This window comes from Eumetopias jubatus, unplaced genomic scaffold (genome assembly GCF_037043125.1).
Source record: "Eumetopias jubatus isolate StellerSeaLion01/CBP00866 unplaced genomic scaffold, mEumJub1_p1.0 scaffold_5, whole genome shotgun sequence".
NCBI classification, from domain to species: Eukaryota; Metazoa; Chordata; class Mammalia; order Carnivora; family Otariidae; genus Eumetopias; species Eumetopias jubatus.
Window position 1 is genome coordinate 84360519 of NW_028274811.1, and position 23950 is coordinate 84384468.

The window sequence follows — 23950 nt, forward strand, 5'->3', positions numbered from 1 at the left end:
CACGCAGTAATAATAGGGTACACAACAGTATATTCACCCAATTCAGTATATTGCTAGAGTAGGAATTATTTAAAATGATTTTATTAAAAATACTACACTTTAGTTGTTCAGTGCATGAACTTAAATCATTAAATAACCCTTAAGGGGTTCAGCAGGGAAAGGAAAACAAAACAAAACAAAACAATGAAGAGCAGACACACAGTCATTAATCTTAAGGTTTAGCACTGGCACTCAGGTAGAAAAAAAGGTCACAAATATTTTAAATAAGATTTATTTTCATGAAAATTACTGTACATTTTTATTTTGATGAAAAAATAGGAGAAGATTAGGACTAAAGAGTTATAGGGAACTTTTGTACACCAAGATGAATATTTTTCTTATTACTTTAGTTATTTTTCAACTACATCTTCAGTTACGTGCCAAGCACTGTTCCTCTACAACCCTAGAGGTAGGTAGATGCTATTATTATTGTTATTTTATAGATGAGAAAATTGAGGCAAAGAAATTTGGTGATTTGTCCCTGGTCATACAATCAGTAGTCATGCCATTAGCTTTGATGACAGAAATAAGTGGTTTACTGTCCCTTGCAAACTTCTAAAAAAAAAAAATCGATTAATGGATTATGCCAAAACTAGATAATCATTGCTTATATTCTCAACATTCAGGTTTTGTGCTCAACTCTTAAGCTCTGAAAGGCTAAAAGGAACCAAAAGCATGGTCATCCAACAAACACCCCTTCATAGTACTCACTGGCTCATACTCACTACAAGATATTTTAGAGCTGAATGAATTTAAGAATATATATTTTTCCCTATCTCAAAATAACACTCAAGTACTATAATTACTTAGAAATGAAATGAAAATCTATGACTAAACAGCAGTATCACCCCTAACGTAGCAAAATAGTATGTTCTTCCTTTAGAATTCTAAACTGATCAGTTGTTTGGAAATTTAAAAGGCAGGAAAGTTCATCTTTCATTTCTAGTCTCTGGATACACAAGAAAAGGAAAACAAAAATTGAGTTAGTTGCATGAATGAACATTCTTTCAGTTACTTATGTTAAATTGACTGAAAAAATCAATTTTGCTTTCCTTTAGAAAACATTTCATACTTTCAACCATAAGCACTTTTAAAATATGTGGGTTTTTTTTTTTAAGTTCTTTAAATATGATTATGGTCCAAGAAAATATCAGAAGTTTGGGCATTTTGTTTAGTTGTCTGTTACCTTTCCCAAAAAATTCTGTTTAAAAACAGAAACAAACATTAAAAACTTCAACCAAACCCATACCTGACATATCCTAAAAATTCAGATCATGCTTATAAATTGAATAAAGCAACAATAAGATCTAATGTAGCATCAGAATTAATAATATTAACTAATACCTTATACTATTTAGTAGTCATATTATTCATATTTTAATATATTATTAACACTCACAACTTTAAAAGATATCAACAATCTAAAAAAAATACATCGACCACTAAGTTAGGGCAAATATGAATTTTTATACGTCACGTAATAAAAATGAACTTTTTATCAAAACTTCTCCATCTTTCTTAATAGTCATTTAAAATCAGATCTAATAAAAGATTAAAATCATTTGGGGGCACCTGGGTGGCTCAGTCTGTTACACTCCTGCTTTCAGCTCAGGTCACAATCGCAGGGTCCTGCTTCTCCCTCTTCCTCTGCCCCTGCCTCTGCTTGTTTATATGTTAATATACATTATTAGTTATTATCTTGAAAATCTCCTATGTTATTATGCATTCTTTAAAAAGTATGATATTGAATAGTGTGATTTTTATCATGTGACATTAATATCAACACTTTTTATTTTTTGACCCCTAAAAAGCCTTTTTTATTATTATGGAAATTTTCAACTATAATAATAGTAATGAGAATAAGGTAATAAATCCCCATGTCCTAAAACCCAGCTCAATTATCTGTATTTTGCCATTTTTGTCTCCTTTATTGGCTTATCCACTTTTCTCTTTTTCTTCTTTTTATCTTCTTTGTAGTATTTTAAACCAAATGCCTAAACACTGTGCCATTTCACTAGTAAATACTCTTGTGTATCTCTTACAGATAAAGTTGGGTTTTGTTTATTTATTTAAGTAACCTGTATACCCAATATGGGGCTCAAACTCACGACCCCGAAATCAAGAGTCACATGCTCTACCGACTAAGCCAGCCAGGTACCCCAAAGTTTTTAAATATAACAAATATTTGGTAGAATTCACCAGGGAAGCAATTTGGGCCTGGAATATCACTGGAGGGAAGGTTTTTAACTACAAATGCAATTTCTTTAAGAGATATAGGAGTTTTCGGGTTATGTACTTCTTCTTGAGCGAGCTTTGGTAGTCTGTGTCTTTCAAATAAATTTTTCATTTCATCTGGTTTGTTGAATTTATAGGCATAAACATGTATAACATTCCCTTGTTAACTGTAGATAACATATTTTTTACAAATGTAGATGTAGAATCCATAGTTTTTTATATCTGTAGAATCCGTAGTTCTGTCATGATATTGGCAAGTTGTGTCTTCTTTGTCTCTCTTGCTCTCCTTTTCTTAATCAGTCTAAGTAGAGATTTATCAATTTTATCTACTTTATCATAGATAAACCTTTTGGTTTCAATAATTTTTTCTTTTATTCTTGTTTTCCATTCCATTGACTTCCCTTCAATCTTTATTACTTCCTTGCCTCTGCTTACTTTGAGTTTAATCTGCTCTTTTTCTTTAAGTTTCGTAAGGCAGAAGTTCATGAGGTAGAAAGTCACTAATTTGAGGTCTCTCCTTTTTTCTTATATAGGTCCTTAGTGCTATTAATTTTACCTAAAGTATATTTTAGCAGCATCACATTAAATCATCAGTGTTGTGTTTTAATTCTCATTCAGTTCAAAATACTTGCTAATCTCTCTTTTGATTTCTTCACTACTCATGGGTTATTTAGGATTGGGTGCTCAAAGGAGATCATCTACAGACCTCTGGGATTCCCTGCATAGTTTTCTATGGAGTTCTCTCCACTCCAGTATTCTGTCCCCTAAACTCTGGCTGCCTTGGTCTCCCTGGACTTTCTGTTTTGTCTCAACTCAGAGTGTCTGCTGAGTTTTGCCTGGGTTACCCCTTCCCGTGCTGCAAACTGGAAATTCTTTCAGTGCATTAGATGGAGGTGGTCATAGAACTGTTCGTGCTTCTCATTATCTCAGGGATCACTGTCCTTAGCTGTCTGATATCCAGTGTCTTAAAGACTACTGTTTCATATATTTTGTCTAGTTTTGGGGGATGTTTCAAGGAAAAGAGTAAATCTGGACCCTATTACTCCATCTTAGCTGGAAAAAGAAAGACAGGTTTTTTTTATATATCATTATGAATTCAAGATTTTTATATATTTGGTTTGTTTTAATCCATTGCAGTCATTTTCCTTCTCGATGCTCAAAGTATGCCAACTTAGGCCAGTGGGAACAACTTCATGTTCGTTTTGGGTCCTTTTGACATGTTTCTACTAGTTCTTTTAGTGGCAAATGATATTTAGGCACTACAGTTTAGATATCAGGGGTTGTTTACATATTTGCATTTGCTGAATCTCTTTTTAAAAAATAGGAGGGAGACCAAGATAAAAATATTTTATATTTATAAATAGATACACTGCAGTGAAAAGAACAAACACACCTGTGTTGGAGAAGACTCAATTGTCACATACAACAAGTCACTAACGTTCTCAACTGTTAAATGAAGATCTTGGTATTGCTTCCTAAATATGGATCTAAAGTTTCCAAACACAGTCTAGTGAAGCTGACTTTATCCTCTCAACTTGGGCTTATCCAGTCTTAGCTATTTCTGGACTCTAACTTACAGTTATAGGAGCCTAGAAGGAAGACCTCCTACTCCAATATTGTTTGATATTAGCAGAAGTTCTCTTAAGACTAAAGGTGTGTCATCAGTAAATATTGCACAGTGAATAAGAGTCTAGCCGATGCTGAGCACATCAAAGTAAAATTAGGCCCAAGGAACCATAGTTATAGGATATCAATATCCTTCTACCTGTTCCCAATCTTCTGTCTCCTTGCCCTTGGTATAATAATCTGAGCGGTCACAAATCCCCAATTTTCCTTTCTAAATTACTAAAGACTTGACATTTCTTAGTTTCAGGGAGAGCCCCGCATAGTCCCTTCCAGGTCAATGATTCTTAAATGCGTAGATTCTTCTGCTTACAAGAAACTCTAGAGACAGATCATCTAATTCAGGCACATCTCTTCATAGACAGGAAACTAAGGCATGGAGATGCCATTTGCCTTTAGCAAACCGAGAGCCCGAGACTTAGAAAAGTAGTATGTTGGAGAGAATTTCTAAACCATATAAAATTAAACATATTTAGACCAATAGCTCTCAACACTCTGTATCGCACATCTCTCTAATCATTTACTTAAAAATAACACACCATGATGATAATAAGGATAACATAACTTCCTAGAAGCATTTATATATTAATAAACATTTTGTGAATGTAAATTATTTTGTGTAATGTCACAGTATGAAAACTGCCAGAATGCAAATATTTTCATAAAAAAGCTTTTATTTTATTAAAATCTCAGATTTTAATTTTCAGTAGATAAAACAATTAAAACAGCTTTGCAGAAGCTATGCATGCTTAAAATACTACCTTGCCTTCACTTGAAACCAGGAAGCTAAGCAATATTATACCACAAATCAGTCTTATCAAAGCAAAAGACTTTGTTGAGCAACAAAGATGATCCTCAAAAGTTTCTGGACCAACTTTGATATTAATCCAGCAGATTCGGACTACTGACAGTCCAAACCACCCATTTTAGCCTATCATCTTCAGAAGAACATTCTCAGCAATTTGAGCCTTCCAACACAGACATTTGCTATTTGCTATAGCTGCTATTTTGTCACAGAGTCATTCTGATCTGTTAAGAACCAGTGTACCATAATTTTTGGCCATCTCAAAATGCTCAGGGAAGCACTTACTGATCTAATAAGTCTTGTTTTGTCTTTAATGAGTACAATTTCGAGTGATCATAAAAATCCCACATATGGTCATTATAACACTTGTTGTGCACAATCTGTTCATCCAAAGGCATTTCTACTCTACACTACAAACAACATTAGATGTGATTAGAAAACCATTCATCCACCAAGATATTGAGGCCAAGGTTATAGGAAATGAATAAAAATTATGGTCATGTATGGTTTTGGTTACACTAAGACATTCTGATAGAACAATTATTGAGAATAACATGCTTTTCTTCTCCACTAACTTTAGGCTCTGACCCTCAAAATACAATTAAAGCTGATCAGTTATCAGACATTAGAGATGCAGGACAATGACAGGATCTGTTTCAGAAACACTGGACCAAAACAGTGATTTGGTATTTTTTTCTCAAAGTTTGCACTGGCTTTTCAGCAACTTAGATATCACAAAATCCATTTTAATATTAGTAGCTAACATTTGCTTAGCATTTACTGCAATCTCCATACTGAGGCAAGTGCCTTCAATTAATACCCTGAAAAGCAATTTCTCCACTTAGCTAATAAGCGCCAGAGCCAGGATTCAAACTCAAGCTAACAACAGAGCCCAGGCTCCTATCCACTGAGTCTTATTGCCAGAGTCCTTTTTTTCTTTTTTTTTCCCCCGGAGTCCTAAGTAACTCACAATCATTTGCTTTTTTCCCAGGAAGGAAAGAAAAAGATTATTTCCCACTAAACTATAAGCTTAAAGAGACCCGAAGAGACTAAGCTCACAGGGACCTGGAATCTCACCTGTTTTATTTCAACATTGTGCTACTAACACAGCAGTTTCCTAACAGTGGTGAAATGAAGAAAGGGTGAATGAAAAGGTTACTCAGCTATTAAGTGCGAGGGGCAAAACTCATACCCATTCTCCTAAGTACTATATGGTACAGTTAAAATCTATTCAGTGACAAATGTCAGATAATACACAGGTAAATTTTATAGTAGCCAGTTTTCCATTACACACATGTAAGAATTTGTTCCTAATTATTTTAAAGTTCTGGAGTGAAGATGACACATAAGCGAGAGGTTACAAAGGAACTGGCATTGTCATCATCGCTAAAATACCAGATTTCATATATCTGGTACATAAGTGAACTCTCTGAACTAGAAGGTTAATTTTTGACACACATTTACCTCTCTTTTCACCTTACATATTCAGCTTAATCATATGCACTGACCATATTCACTTCTTAAAAGCCAAATGCTCAAAGGACCTAATTATATGTAAGCAGTTAAAACCTCAACCAAAATATATTCTAAATGCAATAAATTAGCATTTAAATAATTTTTGTCATACAGATCATTTTTTAATGCATATATTTCATAGTCATTAGCAATGTAAAAGCAAAAAAGTAAGCTTCTTGTTTAAATGAATGTCCCATTTAAGAAAGGCTAAGTTTGGTATTGTTGCTTTAAACTGATTTTAACTATCAAACCCTAGTACACTTCTGTAATGGTCTGACTATTCCTCACTCAAGGACATTTAACCATGCCAGGGCACTGATATGAATGACTGAAACGCTAAGGAGAGGGCACCTGTATGGCTCAGTCAGTTAAGCGTCTGCCTTCAGCTCAGGTCAAGATCTCAGGGCTCCAGGATGGAGCCCCGCATCGTTGGGCTCCCTGCTTAGCAGGGAGTCTGATTCTCCCTCTCCCTTACCCTCTGCCCACCCACGACTCGTGCTCGTGCTCCTCTCTCCCAAATAAATAAATTAAAATCTCTTAAAAAAAAAAAAAGGAAGAAAAAGAGAGAGAGAGAGAAAGAAAGAAAGAAAGAGAGAAAGAAAAGAAAGAAAAGAAAAGAAAAGAAAGAAAGAAAGAAAGAAAGAAAGAAAGAAAGAAAGAGAAAGAAAGAAAGAAAGAAAGAAAGAAAGAAAGAAAGAAAGAAAGAAAGAAAGAAAGAAAGAAAGAAAGAAAGAAAGAAAGAAAGAAAGAAAGAAAGAAAGAAAGAAAGAAAGAAAAAAAGAAAGAAAGAAAAAGAAAGAAAGAGAAAAAGAAAAACGTCAAGGAGATGGAGCCACAGCACCTACCTTGGTGAGGTGAATGACTCCTTTAGAAGTAACTGAACAACCCATGAAGCCAACGTACTGAAGTTCAGGACAGTGCTCAGCAAATGCTTTCACCGACTGGTCTGTCACCTACGGAAGAGATGCGAAGAACGTTATTCAAGGTGCTATTCCAGTCAGTTTAAGGATTTGGCTCCTGCAAATTCCCTCTGCCCTATCTTACATCATTAATATTTCCCTTTCCATTGCAGCATTTGAATCTGTCTACAAACATGCAGCAATATCTCCTCTGAGTCTTTTTAAGTTTATTTATTTGATCTCTACACCCAACGTGGGGCTCAAACTCACAACCCCAAGATCACAAGTCTCATGCTCTTGTGACTGAGCCAGCCGGGGGGGGGTCCCTCTCCTGCGGTTAAAAAATATTCTCCCTTTGTCTCACATCCCCTTTTCTCTATCACCCCATTTTTTTTACTTCTTCATAGAAAACATTTTTTATTATTATTATGTTATGTTAATCACATACATTATTATTTACATCATTACATCATTAGTTTCTGATGTAGTGTTCCATGATTCATTGTTTGCATATAACACCCAGTGCTCCATTCAGTATTTCAAAGATGTCAACATCTCTACCATCACTTCTTCCTATCCAATCTCTCTCAACATACAAATTTTCTACTGACATATAATTCTCATACTATAAAATTCACCCTTTCAAAGGGTACAGTTTGGTGGTTTTTAGCATATCCACAAGGTTGTGCAACCATCACCAATATCTAATTCCAGAACATGCTCATCACTCCCAAAGAAACCCCATGTCCATTAGCAGTCACTCACCTATTCCACCCCTTGCCTTCAACCCCTGGCAACTTTCTGTCCCTAAGGATTTGCCAAGTCTGAACATTTTTTTATAATGCAAATTATATAATTGGTTCCTAAAATGCAACAAAGATCTCTTTATAAGGTTTCTCCTTTCAAGTGTTTCTTCCAAGGAAATCCAATTTTGCCCCTCACTGCTTCGGATTCTTTTAATTTGGATAGTGTGGTGATTAATTCTGTGTCAACTTGACTATACCATGGGGTGCCCAAACATTTGATTAAACAGTATTCTTGGGTGTGTCTATGAGGATATTTCTGATGAGATTACCATTTGAAATAGTAAACTGAGTAAAGCAGACTGTTCTCCCCAATGTGAATGGGCCTCATCCAATCCATTTGAGGTCTGAATGGAACAAAAAAGTTGAGTGAGGGAGAATTTGCTCACCCCAATGTAATAAATATGGATCTATTTATTCAGACTTGGGCTGGAACTTACACTGTTGGCTCTACTGGTTCTTATGCCTTTAGACTCCGATTAGAACTATATCATCAGCTTTCCTGTGTCTCCAGATTTGCGACCTCAGATTTTGGAACTTCTTGGCTTCCATAAATGTGTGAGCCAATTCCTTACAATAATCTCTTTATAGAAACACACACACCCTCATATAGATTCTGTTTTTTGAGAGAACCCTGACTAATGTAATACACATTAGAATCCCCTGAGGAGTTTATTAAAACTTCAGAACCAAAAAGGGTGAGGCCAAAGAATCTGTATTTTTAAAAAAGCTCTTGAGTGACTCGTAGGCGTGTGAAAAGTGTTGCAAAGAAGTTACCTTGACAGCTTTTGACACTTCTACCTGACCCTGCTTTAAACAAAGGGCAGAGTGAAATTGCTTTTTTGTCTCCCCCCAACCTCTGGAAAATTTCAATGTATAAAATTATCCTCCTGTAATTGTGCTAAAATTTTCTTCACTGTTCCACAAAGTGGTAATTTATAAAAGAAGGTCCAAATATTCTCTACCATAGGCTTAATTTCAGATTCACTTTCCTGGCAGCCAAAATGAAATCAACAAGTTAAACACCTTTGTTAGTTTTTCAAACAGGAGAGACAAATCTCCTTTGCATTAGCTTTATTATGGGTGACTCTTTGTATCTTCCTTATCTATTCTGAATAGATATTGGAAAATAAAGGTATGTGGGTAGCATTAATTCTAAAACAATCACAAGAACATTTTCCTAAAATAATGAAACCAACAGCATCCATGGTACATCTGATAAAAGATTAATTCTGCCCTCAAAAGTAAAGTATGCTTTAGCATATTAAGACTAAGGGTGCCATTGATAAATTAAAAATGGGCTTTCCCGACACTCAGCTTTCTAAAAACATTATGTTAACAAAGAATATTTCAGGCACTAAAATCGCCTGAAACCTCAATGGAAACCAATTTCTATGTTTTTAAAAAGGGGGTAGGGGCTAACAGAGGTTAAATACATGTGGTCAGTTTGTTAAATACCCTGCCCAATCTCACTCTAACATCTAGCCTTTCCTGCATCGGTCATCAAGGAAGGAAGAGGAACTCTGATAAGGATTAAGGACACAAGAAAGCTCAGGTACAAGGTGTTAAATCTTTCACAGAGAAGAAAAAAGGGTATTAAAAATTTGGTTTGCGGATCTTCCTCATTCAGCTCAAGCAATCAAAATAAGAGAGCTCAGAGGAGCCTCCAGCATCAACATAAGTCAAGCAAGACCGAATAAGTCCTTGGGGTACAGAAACACTAGTAGGCTTGGGTGTGTTTTAGAAAACTAATAAAAGGGCCTTGAAGATTTGGGTGGGGTCTGCTTCCATTCCCAAGGATAGAAGATCAGTTAGAAATTGGAGGCTAAATGTCTGGCAAAAACAAGAGGCAGGTACTGGTGAGTGTCAGCTTCTCTGAGACCCTGCAGCTTGACTGCCTCTTTTCAAATCCCAGGTGGGCCACTTATTAGCTGTGTGATTTTAAGCAAGTCATTTCATCTCTCTATACTGCGTTCCTTCTATACAACACAGAAGATAATAGTACCTAGCTCACAGGGTAAAATATGAGGGTGGATAATGCATGTAAAATGTTGTGAACAGTGCAAGGTACATTGTAATTGCTCAATGCATTTTAGCTATTATCATCATAACCATCGCATGTTCTCCTTTCTTCTGTATTCTAATTCTTAGCCAGGACCATGTGTAAGAAAATAATTCAAAAAAAAAGTGTAGTCAAAGTGTCCTAGCTTACTCACCTACTTATTCCAAGAGATTCTGATCACAATTTGGGGGCTCTAGGTTATGGGCTAAACTGTGGGATGAGAGTGAGGGAAACATAGGTAGAAGCTTATTATTGATCCACTATGGTAAAAAGAATCCCATTTTGTTACGGTTCTCAGCCTGACTGCACATCAGAATCACCTGAAGAGCTTCCCAATTTAATTTCTGGCAGAGAGCTGCATCAATTTTATTCTAAAAACTCCCCAAGACAGTCTAATGTGCATGCCGCCGGGGTTATGAACAAGTTCCAAGGCCTTTCATTCAAAGTGCGGTCCTCAAACCAACAGCATTGGCATCACTTGGAACTTGTTAAAAATGCAAAATCTCAGACCCCACCACAGACCTACTGAATCCTAATCTGCATTTTAATAAGATCCCCAGATGATTCTTTTTTTTCCCCCAATCTATTTATTTATAAGTAATCTCTACACCCAATGTGGGGCTCAAACGCACAACCCTAAGATCAAGAGTCTCATGCTTTATGGACTGAGCCAGCCAGGCACCCCCTCAGGTGATTCTTATGCACCAGAAGCTTGAGAAACACTGCTGAAGGGACAAGGGATTATGTCATCTTCTTGGGGACAGAAGAAGCAAAAACTGGGTAGGCATCTATCTCATAACCCAAGTGCTATGGACAATTTTTTAAACAGCTTGACTGAGTTATAATTTAAATACTATAAAATTCACCCATTTGAAGGCATAATTCACTGAGTTTTAGTAACTTATACAGTTGTGCAACCATCAGCACAAACCAGTTTTAAAGTGCTTCCACTGCACCACTCCCAAAATTCCCTTTATCCTTTTTGCCCATATGCAGTCAATCACAGCTCCCACCCCAGGGAAACAGTGACCTGCTTTCCATCACTGTACTTTTGCTTTTTCTAGAAATTCCATATAAAAATAATTATACCATAAGCAGTCTTTTGTTTCTAGCTTCTTTTACGAGCATAATGTTTTGGAGGTTCATCCTTGCTGCTACATGTATCAGTTGTTGGCTCATTTTGTTGCTGAGCACAATTCCATTATATAGCGACAATACCTTTTATCTGTTCACCAGACGATAAATATTTGGATTGTCTCCAGTTTGGGCTTTGATAAAGAATGCTGCTGTGATCATCCACATACAATACTTTGTATGGACATACATTTTCATTTCTCTTGGATAAATAGCTAGAAGAATTTCTGAGTCATGTAAGTTTCATTTTTTTTACACATTTTAAAAACTGGTTTGTCTTATTAAGTTGTAAGAGCTCTTTATATACTCTGGATACAAAGTCCTTTATCAGATGTTTGTTTCATAAATATTTTTTTCCATTCTGTGCCTTGTCTTTTCATTTCTTAATGGTGGTTTTAGCTCTAACATTTAGGTCTATGGTGCTCCAGAAGTTAATTTGTGTGAATAGTGCAAAGTGATTGTTCATTTTTTTGCATACAAATATCCAATTGTCCTATTCACCATTTGTTTAAAAAACCATATACTACGGAGGAATGCTAAAAAGCTCCAACTTGGGGGATGCCTGGGTGGCTCAGTCTGTTGAGTCTCACGGTCATGAATTCGAGCCCCACGTTGTGCTCCACACGGGGCATGAAGCCTGCTTAAGAGGGGGAAAAAAAACCCAAAACAAAACTAAACTCCAACCTGGAATGGTTGGCCTTGAAGGATCGTATTTACTCAGAGACTGGGAAAACCAGGCAGCAGACAGGAACTGGTAGGCTAACAGAAATGTAGCTCAGGTTTTGGAAAGAAACATCATAAAAGAAGGGAAGAATGAGATCAGCTTGCAAAGCAAATTTTGATCTTTTAGTCAAAGTTGTGATGGAGAGAAAGAGGAAAATGAACCTCAGATTCAATAGTGTTATCTCCTCACATGGCAGAGGTAGAGAAGGACCATATCCCTAAATTGGTATTCTAAAAGCTACACTTTTACTCCTGCATAAAGAGGATGCAGGTGCATTTAGTGTTACGATGAGAAAAGCATTGGTGGTAAGGAATGTCGGTTGTGTCTTCAGAGTTGAGAGAACCATGAAAAGCCTAAATAATACAACATGCACAAAGATTCTAGTAGGGCTTCAGTTTGTGAATTTTAAGGAGGTCTTCTCCAGTGACTAACCTAGAAGCAAACGAAAACCAGTAATTCAGGGAGCAAAGGGAAAAAGGGAGAGGACGCTGTTTCTCATAAACTCTTGGGAGCTGCACTCATTAGCTTGCTTTCTTGTGAGATCTAACATGGGGACAAGAGAGAAACATCTCCAGGAGGTAGACATAATAGGCCTAAAAAATTCTAATACAGGGGAGAAGTGTAATAGTCACTGTGGTGGAGATGGCCATATATGACTAAAAAACTCTTGGCTGGAAGAGAAAGAGCAGAAGATGAGCAGTACAGGGTCACTAATTTTGCTTGGAAAGTAGCTGTTTATAAATGTGATTTTGGACTGTGTATTCAGTCTCTGCACACAGCTCATACTCAGTAAAGATTTGCAGTCCTTGCAGCCAGAGTTGAAGAGGAGTAGGTGATAAACAGCTAGAAAATAAAAATGGCTACTTTGTCAAGGCCTTACCCTATGCCAAGCTAAATCCTCTCTGCATCATCTGGAATCTTCATTACAGCTGTAAGAGGTATCGTTACTTCCATTTCATAGGTGACTAACATAAGCCTATTAGAGACTGACTTCCCCGAAATTACACAACTACAAGGTGGCAAAAGAAGGTGGGGCTCAAACTTCAGTCTTTTAGGTTTTAAAACCCATGGTCTTTACCTTATACAAACTAGGCTGTGATTCATTTCATGGTGCTAATCTCACTCACATGCAAGCGCAAATTCAAGGCCTTCCCTTCAGCCCCAAAGAAGTAGAGTGGCAGGGATAAGCCACAATGGGTGAAGTGCTAGGGTGAAGAGAAGGGCTACCCTTGATTACTTTTCTCATCTCTGCAGGTAGGAGAGGTGTGGTGCCACCACTGTGATAGTCTTGTATATCCTGAGAACCCTCCCAAAAGAGGGACGCAGAGGTGAGGGTTGGAGTAATCTAATTCAGAACTGTTGAAGAAGCAGGATTAATAGTAGTGAATTACAAAGCCACAGAAGTAGAAACTGGTAATCCAAGAAAATGCCCTTATCTAGAAAGGATTAGAATAAAAAAAAATAGAAAAAAGTAAGGATGGGAGAAGTTTTTACATAAATTTCAGGATTCTAAATGAAGAGATGCAATTTTACTCTTACTTTAACACTTAAATGTTTCCTTGGAATGTGGGAGGAGAGATCTACCTTTATCAGATACCTGGGAATGAAAGGAATTTGTAGTACTAATTCTAAAAAGGGAGAGCACCCTTTGGCTGGCGTTAGAGAATGTACCTGAGTGTACTAAGATAAAACTTTCTTAACCTTGCTCAAAAAACTTAAAAAAAATGTTTCACCCCAAACCTAGTAATCCAGGACCTAGAGATACATAGTTGTAATAAGTTTTCTTAATGATTCTTACAGAATCAATCCAGAAACAGTCCTATTTTGGGGGTCTTAAGTTTTTATTAAAATCCAGTTAGTTAACATACAGTGTAGTAAGAGCCTCAGGGGTACAGTTTAGTGACTCAACACTTCCATACATCACCTGGTGCTCATCACAAGTGCCGTTCTCATTCCCCACCCCCTACTTAACACATCCTCCCACCCACCTGCCCTTTGGTAACCATCGGTTTGTTCTCTGTAGTTAAGAATCTGTTTCTTGGTTTGCCTCTCTCTTTTTTTTCCACTACGATCATTTGTTTTGTTTCTTAAATTCCTATTTGGTCTCCCCATCTATCCCATTTACTACTCTACTCCCAGTGCTGGGCACAGGACCTGGCATACCACAGAAGCCCCCAAAATAAAAACGAATGAATACCTGAAGTACTGTTTTGACGCCTGTTAACGGCTTGTTGGTTCAGTACTGAAAAACAACAAATCCTTCTAATGCCAAGAAAATGTGAATTCTTTATCTTATTTGTTCCAAGCATCAAAGAATGAGACAAATGGCTTCATGAAGCTAAGGATGGGATTTTCAAAGAAAATCTGGAGTGGACAGGAAAACTACAGTGGGGAAATCAGCGGCGTCCCTGGCAAATCCCACTCAAGACCTCAGAACCCATTCAAGGCCTTCTCTCTAAACTCAGGGAAAAAGAGCAACAGGGATCAAGGGCATCACAAGTCTACCTCCTAGGGAATTTTTCAGGAGGAATGCTAACCTTTGATTATTTTTTTCATCTCTTACAGCCAAAGTGGTCAGTGAGCCTGTGGGGTGCCCTCATCTTCTGAAGGCAAAATAAAGCCAGCATAAAGCAATCTGCTTGGGTTGGGTTCTAACTGAGCATTATAACCGAAGGGCAAAACATTTCCATGTGTTCCAGTTTAGTAAGATTCACCAGACAAGAAAAGCCATATGGATGCCAGGCAGGAGCCAGGTGGAATAGAGTTTGGTTGTCTGAGGAACCATTTGGGAGTAACCATTTGAATGGATTATGGGTTTAAGAAAGCAGAAGAGAAGTAACCCCAGTAGTAAATGACTACCCCAGTCTACTAAATCAGCACTTTCTTTAAAAATAAAAAAGTCATGTTTATAGAGTATTTAATGAAGGGCTTATTTCATTCAGGGTTGCTCAGTTTCTTAAATCCCCTTTTTTTAAAAAAGATTTTATTTATTTATTTATTAGAGAGAGAGAGAGAGCATGAGAGGAGGGCGGGTCACCTCATGTTAAGTACTAACACAGTATGAAGATAAGGCACAGTCCCTGCGTCTAAGAGCAGAAGCTAAAGGCTGAATAGGAACAGGTCTGGCGCCCACAACTACCATAGAGATTCCCGGGAATATTTCAGTCTGTACACTGCACCCCAATTTAGTTCAGTTTCCCAAGGCCTTCTGACTAGATCTGAAACCAAGGTTGAAGACGTAACCAGATTATGAAGGGCTGAAAGCCAGGCAGAATGGTTTTGACTTGATTAATGAAGGAATCTATTTTATTGGTAATATAAGAAATGTAGAGCTAAAACATACTGCAGGCCCATGACTAATGAAGCCATTCATTAAAGGCTCTAAGAGAAGGGTGATGAAGGGAAAGTGGTACAGCAAAGTCCAGCAGGTATACATAGGACCAGCCAAGTGGATAGTTTGGCCTCAAAGAAGCTGGCAGGAAGGCTGTGGCCACAGCAGAGTCCATGTTACCTTGGTCAGGCATAGCCACACACCAGGATCAGTGAGCACCCACACCTGACAACTGACAAAGAGCATCTCAAGTACTGTGATGACAAAAATCCCAAATGGAATAAATTTTATTTAAATATCCAGTAAATACACATTATACTTATAGGATCTTTAAAAATGGAACACAATAAAAATTTCTCCATTTGTTCATCAAATCTTGAAAATCTACAAAAAAATCTTTCATTTTCATTTCCATCTTCCTTTGCTTTTCTGTGTATCTTTCACAATTAGTGGACTAGAAAGCCTTCTGTGAAACAACATTGCAAAAAAACACCAAAAAAATGGCAATTGTCACATTACAGGAAATAATTATGGAGACAAAACACTTAGTATAGATTTGCTTTATAAGTCATTTCATTTAAGACCTTCACCATGGTGCTCTTCATTTAATAAAAATTTCGTACCTTTAATAGATTTTTAAAAGAAATCTAAAGGCAGATTATTTAAACATCATTTTCTTTTAAACCATGATCAGACAACAATATTTACTGAGCCCATGCTATATGCCACATACTGTGTACTACACAACAATTAAGACACACAGACTGCCTTCATGGAGTTTACAGTTTAGTGAAGAGGAGAAATGTTTAACATTTGATGCAAATGTGATCACTATATTAATATAATACAGTCACTGAATTATTACATTCTTTATATGCCATTCTTATGTAGTTCACATTTGAAGGAACCAAAAACATGACTAAAAATTACACTTAATTATTACAAACAAGATTTCCCCCAAACATCTGAAGCTAAGTCTTAATTTAGATGCCTGATATCTTTTCAGTAGAGAGATATAATAAATATTGATTTTATATATCATGAGAAAAAGGATTATTCAAGACCTCTTTTGCTAATACAACTCTGACTTTAAATTAGCATGATATAATTATTTCATTAAGTAAATCAGAAGCACAAAGCACTGAAATTTAATTTTTAGCTTTTTTATTATTAAAGTATAGCTGACATACAATGTTATATCAGTTTCAAGTGTACAACATAGTGATTCAACAATTCTATATATCCAATGCTCACCATGATAAATGTAGTCCTGTCACCTACCACATTATAACAATATTATTACTATAATAACTGGAAATTTGTACCTCTTAATTCCCTTAATCCCCTTCATCTATTTTGCCCATCCCCCTACCCACCTCTCCTCTTTTAGCTTTTTATTATAAAATATTTCAAAAATAAACAATAGAAGACAAAACAGTAAAATAAACCTCCATTTGCCAATCATTTAGCTTCAATAATTGCTAATTCATGGCCAACCTTGTTTCATCAATAACCCCACCCACTTATAAAATATCCCATTTATCAGCAAATATTTTAGTATATCTCTAAAAGATTAAGGCTCTTTTAAAAATTATAGCCATAATGCCATTATCATTTCAGCAAAAATGTTCATGTAAGACTTAATATGAACTATGTATAGTTTTTATGGAGATAATAATCCAACACAGTGCTTTAAAAATCTCATTAAGATTTTACCATAATTTTATAAAAACTGACCCTTTGTCAACAAGGGCATTGAAATTCATAACTAATCATTTTCTAAAAGTCTAGAATTCCATTAGCGTCCAATGAGAATCTGATCATTTGATTGCTTATTTGACCTTCCCTGATTTTTGCTCATTCTATTTTTCTTAATGTTAGTCTGGGTTTGGAAAAGTCAGATTGGCTGATAAAAAGAGATTTATAACTTATGCATTAAAAGTATTGTGAAAGGGAAAGACACGGGTCCAGAACTAATGGCATAGATATTTGTCCCTGTTAAAAAGATCTATGATAGGCTGGGTATAACTTAACCACTTCCTTGTAATTTGCTGACCAAGTTTCTTTGACTAATAATGCTATAGTTTATTGAAATTCAATATTTGGATAATCTAAATGAAATGGAAGAATTAGTCTATTCTGCATCTGCTCATCCTTTAAGTAACAGAAGGGTGAATCTAAAAGCAATCTACTAATGTAACAATCATAGATGTATTTTAGCAATATTTATAAAGTATTTTCTAGTACACATACACATTTGTACACTCACTCAGTGAGATAAATGGGCAGGTATGGTTTCTATTTTACAAATGAAGAAGTAGATAAGTTAAAGTAACTTGCCCAAGGTTACATATGAGCCCCATGCTCTTTTCATTACAACATAATCAATAATATACTCAAAACCAAAGAATCTATTTAAGCACTAAATCTGGGATCAGTTAAGTAATAAGTACATATAACTGGAAACAAAGTAGTTGTTTCATACACATACAATTAATTCTTTGGTCCTATCACCAAAAAAAAAGTTTCTGTTCTCTGGAAGTAAAGCCTTTCTATTCTGTCAAACTTTATTTCATTTCTAAATAAAACCTTTAAATTAACAGATATGGTTAGTTTGAGGATTCATTTCAAAGAGCATAAAAGAGAAATTCACAAGAGTATGACTGAAGACTAAATTAAATCCATCAGACAGATCACTTAGGAAAATTTCATCATGCGTATGTGTATCGTGTTATGTAAGAAAATAGGAAAAAATAGAAGTAATACATACAACTTGAATTCTGAATCATCTAACCTTGAATGAAGTTTCATCATAAAGGGTGAAATGAAATTAAGTCCCAGAGGGCTAACACACAAAGAAGAGTGGAAGATTTCTGAAGAGCAGAAAAGCTAGTTAGTATTTCAAAAAGCGTGCTAAAATTCACAAAGCAAGGGAAAAGCCAGCCATAATAAAAGTAATTTTACTTAGATTTCCAAACTTTCTCTGGTTCTTTCTTTATCTGTGTAACTAGGCATCCTCTGCTTCCTTCCCCAACCTCTGCCAGAATCCCTCTTTCTCTGCAAACCATTTGTTTTCCTCTCCCCTTTCCATCTGTCACTTTACCTCAACTCACCTCCTTTCTCTGGGTCTTGCCTTTCCTTGTCTTCATGTTTCTCCTGAATCTTTTATGCCCACTGTCGTACCTTCTCTTAAGTGGCTGGTCATAATATGGAATGAAAGCATTTTAAACACAATTTTTTTAAAAAAGATTTATTTATTTGACAGAGAGAGACACAGCGAGAGAGGGAACACAAGCAGGGGAGAGTGGGAGAGGAAGAAGCAGGCTTCCCGCGGAGCAAGGAGCCTGATGTGGGGCTCGATCCCAGGACCCTGGGACCATGACCTGAGCTGCAGGCAGATGCTTAACGACTGAGCCACCCAGGTGCCCTTAATCACAATTTTTTAAAAGATTTTGTCAGAGAGAGAGAGAGCACGCACAAGCAGGGGGAGTAGCAAGCAGAGGGAGAAGCAGGCTCTCTGCTGAGCAGGGAGCCCTATGCGGGACTTGATCCCAGGACCCTGGGAACATGACCTGAGCTGAAGGCAGATGCTTAACTGACTGAGCCAACCAGGCATCCCTTAAACACAGTTACTGTATTAATTTCAAATCAGTGATATTAAACTTTTTATTTATCTCAAATAGAAACATCAGATTATATGGCTGTCTAAGAAATCACTGAACTCAGACTGCCTGGGTTGAAATCCACCTCCACCTCTTCCTAGCTGTGTCACTTTAAGGAAGTTATTTATTATCTAAAAAGTGTGAAAATAAGATATGAACCTAATGGAATTCTTGTGAGCATTCCAAGAGAATTCCAAGTGTGCTAAGCACCTACCATGCAAAGTGCTCAAAAACGATAGCCACTATTCAGTGTATACATTTCCTTTCCCCAGTTCCATGAAGCTGGAACATTACTGTACTAAGTTAATGTTTATTCTTATTATACTTGATAGAATATAGATTAGCACTTAATGAAAATCTCTGTTGTAATATGTCCCACCAGCCACCACCAAGTCATTGTAAATGGAAATAACAATTCATAAACCCTTCTACTCTATACATGTTCACCAGGCTGAAGTTAGGTATTGGGGGGGGCAGGGAGAACACAAGTTAAAAGAGACTTCTGGTTGGTAAAATATCAGTAACAAGTTTAACAAGTACATAACAGGTTTACCTGTATTTTGCAATATATTTTAAGTAACAGGTAATAAAAGGAAATAACCCAAATAATTTTATTTTGTTAGGGTACATTGATTCTATTATTAATGTTTGAACCTGACAAATTATTTTACTCTAAGCACTTAGATATGACAGCACATTCCTATTGTTAAAGGCTTTGTAAGGCATAACAAAGTATATACACCCAAAATTAGGCTTTGTAATGCTTTTAAATATACATGGTGTTGGCTAATAAGTAGAATAGCGAAGTTTTTTATCTGTAATTATAAGGAGGGTTTCTACAAAGGTGTTTTAACTCATGAATATATAAGTGGATTTCATTTAAATGTATAATATTCTATAGCAACAAAGAACACCCCCCCCAGGAGGCTAATGTGTAATATGCAAAAAGAAAATGCACAGAAGCAAGAGCACAACCTTCAAAAAGTCACTTGTGTTTGTGAAAATATTTCAGATTAGGCTTTAATATTTTAACAGGAGAAAATGCTTCCCAGGATGAATAAGATCTAGCCAAGGTATAAAGCCCTAACAATCTGTGTTTTAATCATAAATGAAAGACAATAATCACTTGTTTAAAAAAAAGAGTACAAACATCTAATGTATGAATATAGAACATTTCTTACATATTCACGTTAACATTCTTTAAACAAGAAAACCTATCTTCAAAAAACAAAACCTAAAATTAGGTTATACATTTTTCATCATGTCAGATAAATACATTCATAGCTCACTAAATGTTCTTTCTTACATTTCAAACAGCTTATAAAATCCCACCTCATTTAATAAGGTTTCCACAATAATTGGAAGTAAGATGGTGAGTCCGTCACCCATCCTTGACCTAGTCCACTTGGTACGCACATTTAACCTTCACAAAAGCAGCCCTGCTAAGTAACATTAATGCGAAGAAGGCATTTTCTTTGTCCATTCTGGCAGAGAAAAGAAAGCATATTGTATAAATGTGTTTCACTTCATTTTTTAAATTAGAAGCTCAGAAAGGGGAGAGCTCGTGCTGTACAAGGTCAAGAAGAGACTTATTTCTCCAGGTACAGGAATCAAGGAAGTTTTCAAGTATTTTCATAATGCTTTCCCCAAGTCCAAGTTAACATGTACCAGTAGCACAGGGCCTGATAGATAGTAGGTGCTCAATAAACACTTACTGAGTACATGAATGAATGAATGAATGAATGGAGTAAATGAATAAAAGAAATCCAAGAGGGGCACCTGGCTAGCTTAGTAGGTAGAGCATGCAACTTTTGATTTTGGGGTCATGAGTTTGAGCCCCACTTCGGGTGTAGAGTTTACTTTAAAAAAATTTCAGGAAAGGCAGGTACTGGAAAAACCATTATCACTGAGGATGAAACAACAAATAAAATGCTGAATTTCTATTGTTTAAAAAAAGTTAGATTTGAGTGCCTGTTCGCCAGGTACTATGCTAGATGATTTCATTTATATTTATTTAAACTACAGTGTAAAAGTCTTAAGGATGTTTACATGTTTTAAACACAGGAAGAACACTTCTGGGTACCCCTAGGCAACAGGCTAAGCAGAGAAGCAGACAGATTTGTGGACCAGAATACTCACTGAAGCACTCTCTATAGTAATGAAAAACTGAAACCTCCCAAATATATTACAATGGTTGAATGATGCTGTATATTTTTGATAGAGTACTATGTGGCCAGGAAAGATCATATTTTTTAAAACATTTAATGAAGGGGGAAAACACAACATAACTGAAAAAGCAGAATATACAATTATTAGGAGTAGATATATGATTCTATTAAGCATATATGCAGAGAGAAAAAACTGAGAGATAAAATGTTAACTACATCTTTGTACTGGGATTATATAAATGTGATTTTAGTTTTCTTTATGCTTTTCTTATGTTCCAAAATTCTACATCAATATTTTTATCCTTCTAGTCACAGAAGAAAAGTACTAATGCAGGGAAAAAAACATGGGAGAGGGCTTTTTAAACTTTATTCTTTTATTTTAACCTAAAATTTTCATACATTTTGAGAAAAATTTAAGAAAAAAATATACATTTACTTTGAAATCAGAAAAAAATAGAATATAAATTATTTTAACAAATAAGATATTAAATATAAATTAGTACTATATGTCTACCTGGACTTTATTCTTTTTTTAAGTTTTTTTTTTAAGTAATCTCTACACCCAGTGGGGGGCTCAAACTCACAACCACAAGATCAAGAATTGCTTGCTCTACCGACTGAGCCAACCAGGTACCCCAGTGGCCTTTCTTCTTCTAAAATCGTTCTATAAACTATGCAATAAGAAGAAAATGTACTATAAAGCAATATACAGTACATCTAAGCACACTTTGCTTGGGTAGACCAAAACCAAGTTTTTAAGAATCTGCTTATATTTTTTCCTTTACATTAAAAAAATGTAAAATTTTTTCAGGGACGCCTGGGTGACTCAGTCATTAAGCGTCTGCCTTCGGCTCAGGTCATGATCCCAGGGTCCTGGGATTGAGCCCCGCATGGGGCTCCTTGCTTGGTGGGAAGCCTGCTTCTCCCTCTCCAACTCCCCCTGCTTGTGTTCCTGCTCTCACTATCTCTCTTTCAAATAAATAAATAAAAAATCTTTAAAAAAATGTGAAATTTTTAAAATTATTAAGGAACAGGAAGGATACTGTATAGAGTCAATTCACTAGTTTAGAACCAAAATACAAATCAGAAATTTTTCCAACATGCAGCTAGATTACAAAACAAGATATACAGTTAGAGCTCAGTATTAAAAGGTACTTCCAATGTACACAAATATGAGACATGTAGTGGAGGGATGCATTCCAGAAGTTCACAAAGCCAACTGCTTCAGCAACATGGTGATAAGATGCTTGTATCACATAGCTTCTCACCTGTATTTTGTCTGAAAACAATATAAACCAAATGTATCCCAGACCTCACTCATATGAGACTATAAAATAGGGTCAAATTTGCTTCTAATGACCTAATTAGGGAGCTAAAATTCCCCACTAGTCTGACTGATGGAAATAGCATCTCTTTTCTCCATAGTCACTTCTGAGATACCCAAAGCAATGCCTCACTCCTGCCCAATGCCCATCTGTTAGTTGCTATTCCCACAAGGTGTTGACTTGTTCTGCTCCTCCTGCTCTGGTTCCTGTAGCTCCGTGTCTGTTACAGCAGAGCCACTCAACAGAGCTGAAGGTTTGTCCTGCCTCTCACCCCCACCCCAGTGTCACAGTGTGATCTCCTACCGCTCCTGAGATTTTAGCCCTTGGAGTGCCCCCGCACAGCAGAAGTAGAACCAACAGAACCAGGGGAATCCGTCCTCCTTGACTTTGGCCAACCCTCCCCACCTAAGTCCCCAAAGCCTTTCTGTTGGGGCCCACCATCTCACAATGTCTGTCTGTCTCTCATATACAGTTTGTGGCCCTCTCCCTCTAACCACTGGAATTAAAACCAAGTACAAGGGGTTGAATGAGGAAGAGATGACATACAACTTTTAACTTTCCTTAGTCTTTCTACCACAAATCTCCCCCACTTCTGCATGTTTTCAAAATGTACACATCAGGGGCGCCTGGGTGGCTCAGTCAGTTGGGCATCTGCCTTCGGCTCAGGTCATGATCCTAGAGTCCTGGGATTGAGCCCCACGTTGCTCTCCTTGCTCAGCAAGGAGCCTGCTTCTCCCTCTCCCTCTGCCGCTCCCCCCACCCTGGCACTCCCCTTGCTTGTGCTCTCTTGCTCTCTCTGTCAGATAAATAAATAAAATCTTTAAAAAAATGTACACATCAGAAACTGGCAAACACTATGTGTACAAGCATGTATATAAAAGAAATGGGTGAAACAGGCATCTCTATAACCTGGAGTCACAAAAACTGGATCTGAATCACTCATTTCACTATACACTAGCCACATACTTAATCTCTCCAAATCCCAATACTGTCATCTTAAATAGAGCTACTATATATTATTTGCCCCCATCAAGTTGTTGTGAGAATTACAAGAGATAATGCATATAAAGGACCCATGTAATACAAGCTCAGTACAATTGCTTTCAAATGAATCTGTTAATTTGGCAAAAGATACAAAAGATTATATGTTAGGCTGGGGTGAAAACTAAATTTTCAGTTTCATAAAGAAAAAAACCACTAAAGCATCAAAAAAAACATGTTTGTTCAATGAGGTTTTTGGTTTAGTTGAGGAGGCTTGGTCTCTTAAAATCTTGGGCAATCTGTACTCACCTAACATTATATAGTTCATTATATTCAGAGGATGCAAAGGAACATAGTAAATTGCCTAACTGGAAGTCAGATTTTAATCTGAATTCAGTTCATAAATGTTTATCATCAGCTATGTAAAGGCCCTGTCTAGTATGTATGTGTGTGCATGGTAGTGGAAGGTAATTTACACAAAACCCATAATAACATGAGATAAATGCTAAGATAGTTTTGCAAAATTGCTTTGGGATCACAGAAGACAAAGCAATTTGTTTTATAAATTTGTAGAGGAACCAAATGGTATCTTAAAAGTTGCAAAAGGAGAGACCTTTAAAAGAGCATCACAGGCATGGCGGTAA

The 23950-nt window shown here is 36.4% G+C and overlaps 1 protein-coding gene across 4 annotated transcripts in view; it reads right to left on the reverse strand.

The window, feature by feature from the left end:
- FBXL17 (F-box and leucine rich repeat protein 17) overlaps positions 1-23950 on the reverse strand; it is a 503490-nt gene that overhangs the window by 337747 nt on the left and 141793 nt on the right. For all 4 annotated transcript variants that reach the window (XM_028102730.2, XM_088023422.1, XM_028102729.2 and 1 more), the window contains one exon: positions 7063-7170. In XM_028102730.2, coding sequence (XP_027958531.1) covers positions 7063-7170 — 108 coding nt within the window. The remainder of the gene's footprint in view (positions 1-7062; positions 7171-23950) is intronic.